The following is a 10,300-nucleotide window of genomic DNA, read 5'->3' on the forward strand; positions in this document are numbered from 1 at the left end:
AACCTGCGACGACGGAGTGGGGCGGGGCCCAAGAAGGGGTGTGGTCACATAAAGGGCGTGGCCATTTTAGGGGTGGGGTCTAACCGGGAGCGGCCGGCGCACCAGGATGGAGGCGGGTTTAACAGAGAGAGGCCGAAAGCCCTAGAAAAGGCTTAGAGCCTGAAGTAGCGGGGAGGGGCAGAGTTTATAGGAGCCGGGTAACATGGGTTTGGGCGCGGCCCACCTGAGGCGGAGTCAGAACTGGGAGGAGCAGGGCGTACACCAGGAAGGGGTGGAGCTTGCAGGGTGAATTAGGAGGCGGGGCTCGTTGAGGTGTAGGACCCCGAAAAGGGGCAGGGCCTAGACTGAGCAGCGGTCGAAGGGCGGGGTCTACGTGAGGGGCGTGACCGAGGGCGGTATCCAGACAGGTGGGAGGAGCTTAAGTGCAAGACAGGAGCCTCAGCTCCAGCTACGGCCCAAAATCGGAACTTCCGGGCGAGACTGTGCGTATTTCCGGTCAAGATGGCGGCGCCCACCAGAGGCAGGTGCGGGCAACTCTGTCTTTAGTATCGGCGGCGACTCGAGGTCTGGGGAGGTGAGGTTCGCCCCACTGACTCCTCTCTTCGGAGTGGAGGGAGGAGATTCGTTGGTTAGACAACCCAAGGCGGGCTAGTTGCCCTGAAGGCAGGGCACTGGGGTTGCTAAGAAACGGGGACGAATGCTGCATTGGAGATGGGGGGGTGCAAGATTGCTTCGGAGAGTGGGTGGGGCCTGTTGCTAGCGAGGAAGGCGGGGCTTGTGACTTTGGGCAAGGGTTCGGTTGGTATGAAGGAAGGAAAGGGGACCGTGGTTAGGGAGGGTATGGGCAAAGCGGTTCGGTGTTATGGGGGACTGCTGAGCTCCTCTAAAACGTCACCTTCTCAGCAGACACCTCCCAGGAGTCTATCCACCAGCACGCGAGAGCTACCTCAGCGGTGACCATCCCTACCCCAACACATTCTTCTCTTCACAAACAGCTCATGGCGGACCAAGGCTCGGGGGGCAGTCGCCTTCCGCTGGCGCTGCCCCCAGCCTCCCAGGGGTGCTCATCAGGCGGCAGCGGCTCCTCGGCTGGGGGCACGGGCAATCACCCGCCCCCACGCAGCCTCCAAGGCCTGCTGCAGATGGCTATCACGGCGGGCTCTGAGGAGCCAGATCCCCCTCCAGAACCCATGAGTGAGGAGGTAAAAGGTGGGGGCTCAAGAAACTAGAGCGAGGGGTGTGGGGACAGATATATCTTTGGAAGTGTGGCTTGGGGAGCTAGAAGCTGGAGTTTTTCTCTCTCTCGGGGGTGGGGGGGAGGGAGTTGGGGTGTGAAGGCACAGTAGGCTATGTTTGTGCTAAATGGGGTTATTATAGACTGAATGAAGGTCACATCTCAGAAGTGTCTGTGGGCCCAGATCCCTGGGTCACAGCACAGTGCTGGGAAGCAGAATGGCCTCGTTGTCAAAAGCAGGGGCTCTCTAGAGTCAGCGTCATCCAGATGCGTGACCTTGGGTATTATCAGTGTCTCTGAGCCTCAAGTTCTTCATTTGCAAGTCGATGGTGATATTAAGAATAAAACCAGTACTTGCTAGGGTGGATCTGAGGTTCCATTTGAGGTAGACCTCCACGTAGTGCCAGGGACAGAGGCAGTGCTCATGAAGGCGGCAGCGTGTTCTCATTAGGAGCACAGGCTCTATGGAAAGATTGCTTTGGTTAGACTTCAAGCTTTGCAGATGGCCGACTGTGTGATCTTGGGCAAGTCACGACCTTTCTGTGCCTCAATTTTCTCATCCATGAAGTGGGGAAAATAATGTTTACTTCATAGGGTTGCTTTGGAGATTAATAGCAATATTTATTATATATGACATTTAGTTTGCAGTGGTGATGACCACAGGCATACCTAGTTTTATTGTGCTTCATGGATGTTGCATTATTTACAAATTGAAGACCCCCCCCTCCCCCGACCAGCAAAAAGATCATGACTTGCTTTATTGTGAGACTCGCTTTATTGTGGTGGTCTAGAGCTGAACCTGCAACACCTCCAAGGTCTGCCTGTATCAGAAACCTTATACTAATCCAGTTACATCCATGGTATCTTTGAACCTTTAGGATAATGAGGTAGGTAGGAAACAGGCACAGAAATATTAGCATCTTGCTCGCATCTATCCAGGATTGTGACTACAGAGACCTCATACGAACACTAAACACAGGGCCTGGCCAAAAAAAAAAAAAAAAAAAATTCCAGCAGCCAGTTTTCAGTTCTCACCTTATTTGACTGAATAGCAACATTGATTACTGCCCCCTCTTTGCTCTCTTTCTTCATTTGGCTTCTAGAATGACATAGTGTCTTGGTTTTCATTCTATTCACTGGCTGTTCTTCCCCAATTCCTCTGTTGGTTCTTCCTCATTCCCCAGTTTCTTAGTGATGGAGGTTCCTGGGCTCTTATCTGCGCTCACTTTCTGCGCTCACTTTCTGTGTGACCTCATGTGTTGAGGCTTTACTCTGAGGACTCTCAGATGTTTATCTCTAGGCCAGTGATTCTTTACTGGGGGAGGTTTTATCTACCAGGGGACATTTGGCAATGTGTGAAGACATTCTTGGTTGTCACAAATAGCGGGGCCAGTGCTACTGGCATCTAATGGGTGGAGGCCGGGGATGCTGCTGTGCACAGGACGACACCCACCCCGGAACTATCAGCTCAAAGTGTTAGTAGAGCCAAGGCTGAGAAACCTAGGTCTAGGCTGGATCTCCTTCCTGAACCATAGGAAACCTATTTAATACTTTACTGTGGATGTTTAATAGATCACTCAAACTTAACATATTCAAAAATGAGCTCTAATCTACTTCTGCCCCACATCTGCTTCTCCCGCTGTCTTCTCCATCTCCTTGTAGTTGCTCAGGACAAAAACCTAGGAGTCATGCCCTGTCTGTCTTCCACCCCATAGTCCATCTTTCCTTAGATCTGGCATCAAGAAAAGAAGCTTGGTAGATATCTGTTTATTGAAGAACAGTCAGCTCTCAGACATTGGCAGTTATTATTAACGACTGTTATTCATGAATTATTGATAGAAGTTTGCCTCTTTCCCTCACCTTCCTGCTCTACCTCATCCCCCACCCCAGAGGCGCCAGTGGCTGCAGGAGGCCATGTCGGCCGCCTGCCGAGGCCAGAGGGAGGAAGTGGAGCAAATGAAGAACTGCCTCCGAGTGCTATCCCAGCCGATGCCTCCCTCAGCTGGGGAGGCTGAACTGGCCACCGACCAACAGGAACGTGAGGGAGCCCTAGAGCTGCTGGCCGACCTGTGTGAAAACATGGACAATGCTGCAGGTACACCCTGGTCTGCCTCTCAGCCACCAGGGTCCTTCTGCTTCTGCCTCCTGGTCTCCCTTCTGTGTCTTGCCTCCTCAGCATGTCCTGAGGTGGCTCAGCCTTTGTCCTTTGTTTTGGCCTCTTCTCTGACTTTCTGGCCTCCAGGCTTCCTTCCTCCAAGCTGGCTCTGACTCTGGCCCCAGAGGCCCTGTTCCTTGCTGCTTGGTCCCCTTGCCATCAGGAACAATGATGGTACACTTTTTCTCACCCCACACACAGCTAGCCTGGCAGCAGAGTCAATCCACTACCTCCCTGATACACCCCCAAACTGGCCATTTTGCCTTAGTCTGGTGGGATTTCACTGTCACTCCTTAGAATAACAGAGGAAGCAGTTCTAGGGAGAGTAGTCACAGAAGACCTCCCTGAGGGGCAGTATTTGATCAGAGACCCGAAGTGAGTATGTGTCTTGGGATTCGCTCTGGAAGAAGCATTCCAGGGTGAGGGAATGGCCAGTGCAAAGGTCAAAGTAAGAAACATGCCTGACCTGCACAGGAGCAGCAGTAAGGGAGCACGGAGTGAGTGAGGGCAGTGACGCTTGGCGTGCAGGGCCTCGCAGGGTGAGGTGGGTGCCACAGGGCTTATTCTAAATGCCGTGGAGCTGATAGGAAGGTTGAATGAGCAAGTGACAATATGCCACTTCCATCTGCAGGAGTGCGGATTTGTGTGTCTGTGTCCAGATCTCTTCTTATAAGGACACCAATCAGATTGAATTGGGACCTGTCATATGACATCATTTCACCTTAATCACCTATTTAAAGGCCCCATCTCCAGATATAGCACATTCTGAGGCACTGGGGGTTTAGGGTTTCAGTGTGTAACTTCTGGGGAGACACAGCTCAGCCGATAACACTTGACCTCTCTCCTCCCTTCTCTGTACATAGACTTCTGCCAGCTGTCGGGCATGCACCTGCTAGTGGGCCGGTACCTGGAGGCAGGGCCCGCGGGGCTGCGGTGGCGGGCGGCACAGCTTATCGGCACATGCAGCCAGAACATGGCAGCCATCCAGGAGCAGGTGTTGGGCCTGGGTGCCCTGCGCAAGCTGCTGCGGCTGCTGGACCGCGACCCTTGTGATTCAGTGCGCGTTAAGGCCCTCTTCGCCATCTCCTGTGAGTATCCTGGGGTCTGCCAGGAAGGGCCACGGTCCCCAGGGGTAGGAGCTGGTGATAAAGATGGGCCTGCAGGGATCTGCTTGGGGGCAGAGGGAGAGGGGCTTCATTTGTTCATCTCTTCCCTGTACCTGTCAGGATCCTGTGCTGGGAACAGGGTAGTGAGCTTGCCAACCCTCTGCCAGTCAGGGCCATGTCCTATGACATAGGAACATCATAAGGTTAAGTGCTTCGTGCCCATCAGGGTTCTCAGCCTCGGCCCTATTGACAAGCATGATGCTGACTTCTGTAGGTGCTTGCCTATGCCAGGCCCAGCATGCTGTTAACTTGTTTTGTCCTCGTGCCCACCCTCTGAGATAGGGATGATTGAATCCACACAGGTCAGGAAGCTTAAGTGACAGCCCAGGGCTCCCTGTGAGAACACATGGAGCTGGGGTTCAAGCCAAGGCCATGCCAGCCGTGTGCTGGGCCCTCTGTCTGCGTGCGCTGTGCTGAGGGCCCCCATTTGACTGTGTCCTTTTCTTTTAAAAAGTAACTTTATTGAGATATAATTCACAGGCCATATCATTCATCCTTGTTGAGTGTACAGTATAATGCTTTTAGTATATCTACAAGGTTATGCATCCGCCACCACTGCCTAACTCCAGGACACTTTCATCACCCTCAGAAGAAACCTTGTACCCATTAGCAGTCCCTTCCCGTTCCCCTTTCTACCAGCCCCTGGCAACCATCAGTCTACTTTTTGTCTGGATTTGCCTATTTGGACACTTCATGTAAATAGAATCATATATGTGGCTTTTGTGTCTGGCTTCTTTCACTTAGCCCCATGTTTTCATACATGTTGATAGCATGTATCAGTGCTTGATTCCTTTTTATGGCCCAAGTAATATTCCATTTACAGATGGACCACATTTTGTTTATCTTCTCACCAGTTGGACATCAGGGTTGTTTCTACCCTTTGGCTACAGTGATTAATACTGCTGTGAACATGTGTAGACAAGTTTTTTTGTGGACATTTGTTTTGATTTCTCTTGGGTAAGTTATACCTAGGGGTGTGATTGCTGGGTCACATGGCAGCTCTGTGTTTCTATTTGAAGTTAGATGAAAACCCATTTCCTTTACTCACAACGCTGCAACACCAATCATGGAGGGAGTTTCCACAACGATTAATTCTCCAGTCTCTGGACAATCACTGGCTATCTTCCATTCCGACACTAACTACCCCAAGGGAGTCCACACCCCTCAGGTGAAGGGCTCAGTCCCATGAGACTTCAGATGGCAGTTGAAAGTTGGGGCCTCCCACACTTCTGAGTGACTGGCTATAAATTCCCACAGCCCCTCTCCTCAGGTTTTATAATTTGCTAGAATGGCTCCCAGAACTCTGGAAAATATTAACTTAATGTTTAGTGGTTTATTATAAAGTGTATGATAAAGGACACAGATGAACAGCCAGATGAAGAAGTACATAGAGCAAGGTCTGGAAGAGTCCTGATCACAGGAGCTTCTGTTCCTGTGGAGTTGGGATGCACCACCCCTCTCATACATGAATGTGTTCACTAACCTGGAAGCTCTCTGAACTCCATACTCTGGGGATTTTATGTAGGGTTTGTCATGTCGGTGTGATGGATCATTAACTCCATTTCCAGCCCCTCCCCTCTCTGGAGGATGGAGGGTGGGGCTGTAAAGGCCAAGCTTCTAATCAGGGTGTGGGCTTTCTGGTCATCAGCCCCCATCCAGGAACCACCCAGAGTGGCCTCATTAGGACAAAAGATGCTTCTGTTACCCAGAAAATTCCAAGGGTGTTAGGAGCTCAGTGTCAGGATTCAGGGACAGAGACCTATATATTATGTCACAGTGGTCCTAGGAGAACAATAGAGAGGGTTTGGATAGGAGAATAGGTGAGAGAGGAATGAATTCGGGCAAGGGTGAGAGATGGAGTTTTGGAGAAGGTGACATTTGGAAAGTCATGTCCAAAACTGGGGAGACAGGTGGACAAACAGACAAGGGGTGACTTGGCCACAAAGGGTAGACAGAGGAACTTGGTGCCCCAGAGGTATCAAGAGCCAGAGCGGGGTGAGGGAGGGATGGGGCGAGTTTTCTCCTAATAGCTTGCATTAATTGTATCTCAATTAAAAATACCTGAAAAAGATAATGCTTGTGAAGTGCAGGCCCATAAAAATTCATGATGATGATGGTGGTGATGATATTGATGGTGATGGTGATGATGGTGATGAAGATGGTAATGATGGTGATGGTTATGACAGTGATGATGGTGATGGTGATGATGATGGTGACCGTGACTTTTGAGGCCTATCCTTTCTCCTCTCCCCCTAGGCCTGGTCCGGGAGCAGGAGGCTGGGCTGCTGCAGTTCCTTCGCCTGGATGGCTTCTCTGTGTTGATGCGGGCCATGCAGCAGCATGTGCAAAAGCTCAAGGTCAAGTCGGCATTTCTGCTGCAGAACCTGCTGGTGGGCCACCCGGAACACAAAGGTGGGGTGGCTGGGGCAGGGGACCTGGGATGGTCCCTGAGGGGGTTTGGGTAGCAGGGCGAGGGGGGAGTGCACAGGAGGGGTGGAGACTGCCCTTCTGACCCTAAGGCCCTTACCTCAGGGACTCTGTGCTCCATGGGAATGGTCCAGCAGCTGGTGGCCCTCGTCCGGACAGAACACAGCCCCTTCCATGAGCACGTGCTTGGAGCCCTGTGCAGGTGTGCTGGGTCCCTGAGGGAGTGCGGCCTGGCCTGGGCACCTCCACCTCCCAGGATGGCACCAATGGGCTCTGGCCTACCAGCCCACAGAGGAAGGAGAAGCTTTCTTAACCCTCTTCATCCCCTGCAACACAGTACAAGTAGATTAATGTCTAAAGAGATGACAGGGTGGAGCAGCCGAGCAAGTGGGGAGCAGCTCCCATGTGCGGAGTCGGCTTCAGGCCACTATGTTTTGTACAAGTGCCTGGGGTGGAGTTGGGGCAGAATGAGGTCCGTGGTACAGATAGGGGAACTGAGGCCCAGTTGGAGGAACTGTCTTGCTCAGGTGCCTGTGGGAGTGCTCTGCAGAGGGAGGCCCCAAGGACTGTTTTCCTGTTCCCACAGCCTGGTGACAGACTTCCCCCAGGGTGTGCGGGAGTGTCGGGAGCCAGAGCTGGGCCTGGAGGAGCTGCTCCGCCATCGCTGTCAGCTGCTGCAGCAGCATGAGGAATATCAGGTGGGGCTAGCTGAGGGGACCCGGGCTGGGGTTAGCAGCGGGCAGCTCTGTCCCTGCCCTCGGGGCCTCTATGGCCTGTTCTCCATGTTTTCTTTATGTTCCATTCATGTGTTTCTCTTGTCACCCATTTAGCAAACATTATTGCTACCTCCCATGTAGCCTGTGCTGTGTTAGTACCAGGGACAGCAGGGAGAACAAGGAACTGAGTTTCTGAAAGGGTTAATGACTTCATTTAATTATTAACATAATTAAATATTTATTAGATAAATAACAAGTAAATAGTAAATAGGAACCAATTAAATATTTAATTAATAGATAAGTAACAAATACATGATAACATTAAATATATAAATGATAAATAAAACTTGCTAGTCAAATAGATAAGTAACAAATTAGTGATAACTCATTACTTATATAAATATTAAGAAGTTATAAATAACATTTAAATAGATAATAAACAACAAATAAGTAATAAAAGAACAACCTGACTTTAGCCGCCCAGTACCTCTCTCAGTTCGTGTAGCCTTCTTGAGATAATCTGCACAAACAACTGTGCATGCACGTGCTTTTCCTCTTCTTTCCATTCTGTGCCAAATCAGCCTGTCCTGACCTCTGTCCTGCTCCTTGCTTCATTCCCTTTCACAACATCTCTGGGAGTGTGTTAGGTTCAGGCTCTTTCTTCTTTCCTTGAATAGCTGCATGGTAGGGTTACTGCTCTCATTTTACTGCCCCTCTTAAGGGACATGCAGGTTGTTCCCACTCCCTCTCTACTGCCAACACTGTTAAAAGAATAACAGTTTACTTATGTTACATTATATGTATTAGTATGTTTACAGAACAAATTTCTAGAAAGGGAAAGACCCGGTTATGGTGGGTTAAAGGTGAGGTTACTGAATTGAAGGCCATTTTGTTACCTGTTGCCAAGTTGTGCTTTGTAGAGGTTGAACTGGTCCACACTCCAGTCATGAGGGTGTCCATCCTCCGACATCCTGGCTAGGACAGGGTGGCTCAAACCATTTGACTTTCTTTCAAGCTGATTGGTGAATCCAGTTTACACTTGCATTTATTCCATGAGTTAAGTTGGGCATCTTTTTCCTTTCTTGTGAACAACTCATTCATCGTTGCCCATTTAACCACTGGGTGGTGGTTTCTGCAGCTGATTTTTAAAAGCTCTTTAATGATTAACTATGTTAGCCTTTGTGATGAGTTGCAATTTTCCCCCCATCAACTTTTCTTTCATTTTGTTTTGGGCATCTTTTTGCCATGCAGATTCCTTTTATGTTTATGTAGTCCAACTGGTCAGTGCTTTTATCCTTGGTTTCTGGGGTTTTATCCATGGAAGGGGTTTTAAGTAGGGATAAGTAGGGGTCAGTTGTAGCTGGGAGTTAGAAAGAGCCCAAAGGGGCTGATGTAAGGACAGATCAGTGGGGTGTGACCAGAGGTTGGGAGACTCTGGAGTCTTGTAAAGCAGTCCAGACATGGGTGAGAATTGAAACAATGAGTCATGGATTTAAGCAGAGGTCAAAGAATCCTGGGAGGATTCTGGGGCAGTCAGGTATTGGGGAGGGGAGAGGGTGCAGGGTGTGCTGCTGTAGGCAGCAGCTGGCCTCTGCATTCAGGACTCCAGCTCTTGTTTCCTATCCCCAAATCTAGGAGGAGCTGGAGTTTTGTGAAAAGCTGTTACAGACCTGCTTCTCCAGCCCAACGGATGACAGCATGGATCGGTGAAATCTGCTTGCTTTTGACCCCTCTGTGGGAACTCCAGGCCTCCTGCCTCCCTCCCACCCATGAGGTCCTCTCCTCTCCCAAGGGAGAGCAGGGCCTTGTTGGTGCCGGGCCAGGGCGTGCCAGCCTGTTTCTGCTCAGCCTCTAGGAGAGGAGCTGAGAAAGGCACCAGCTCCTGGACCCCACCTCACGTTCTCCATTCCCCCTTCTGAGTCCATACTGTCTCCAATAAAGGCGTTTCTTTTCTTCCTTCACTGCCGCCTTTGTCACCTTCTCTGTAGGTTGCCTGGGGGGAGGGGCTCAGTCTTACGGAACATGGGGAACCACTGGAGGGGCAGCAGTGGGTAGAACCTGGTAATAATAAAAGTGATCTCAAATCCAGAGCTATTGTCTCCTTTCACCTTCCTGGTCTCTCAAGAGGGAGTGTGGTGGACACTCATTTTTGGCTACCCATCGTCTCTCGTTTCTGCTCCGTTTGTAGAATCCCCCCACATTAGATGTCCTTACCCACCTCCCCGCCCCCCACCCCGGCCAACAGGAGTCATGTACTTTTCCAGCATTCTGTGCGGGTTCGGCGGGGGGGGGGGGCGCCCCACGTGACTTCAGCTCTACCAATCAGAGCCCGCCGCACTGTCTGCTGGGGAACTAGTGTCTGAAAGGCGGAAGTAGGTGCCTTGAGGTCTGGTGGGGATATCTGCTCGTGTTGTAGGTCGGTCTGGGTGCCTGGGACAGACCTGTGGTTGGGCGCGGGGTTCATTCCGAACTGCAAAGCACCGAGCACTGGTCTTCTCAGAGATTTGGGGGGAGGGGGAGAGGGACTGCCTCGCCTCCTTTAATGAGTTGCTTTTCAGTTTAGCTAAAGTAGGTTTCGTCGTTTACATCCAAGAGCCCTGAC

The 10,300-nt window shown here is 50.9% G+C and overlaps 1 protein-coding gene across 3 annotated transcripts; it reads left to right on the forward strand.

The window, feature by feature from the left end:
- Nucleotides 1-431: 431 nt before the first annotated feature.
- On the forward strand, nt 432-9,786 carry HSPBP1 (HSPA (Hsp70) binding protein 1). Of its 3 annotated transcripts, none has more exons than XM_016154205.2 (8): nt 432-574; nt 907-1,202; nt 3,125-3,329; nt 4,253-4,477; nt 6,812-6,967; nt 7,088-7,184; nt 7,569-7,680; nt 9,334-9,659. In XM_016154205.2, exons 2-8 carry the CDS (start codon nt 999-1,001, stop codon nt 9,406-9,408), a joined length of 1,074 nt encoding a protein of 357 aa, XP_016009691.1. In that variant the 5' UTR covers nt 432-574; nt 907-998; the 3' UTR covers nt 9,409-9,659. The 3 variants fall into 3 exon arrangements, with proteins under 3 accessions (XP_016009691.1, XP_016009693.1, XP_016009692.1); XM_016154207.2 differs by having other exon boundaries at nt 445-574; nt 996-1,202; nt 9,334-9,786; XM_016154206.2 differs by having other exon boundaries at nt 480-574; nt 904-1,202; nt 9,334-9,651.
- Nucleotides 9,787-10,300: the final 514 nt, after the last annotated feature.

Source organism: Rousettus aegyptiacus, unplaced genomic scaffold (genome assembly GCF_014176215.1).
Source record: "Rousettus aegyptiacus isolate mRouAeg1 unplaced genomic scaffold, mRouAeg1.p scaffold_m13_p_14, whole genome shotgun sequence".
NCBI lineage: Eukaryota > Metazoa > Chordata > Mammalia > Chiroptera > Pteropodidae > Rousettus > Rousettus aegyptiacus.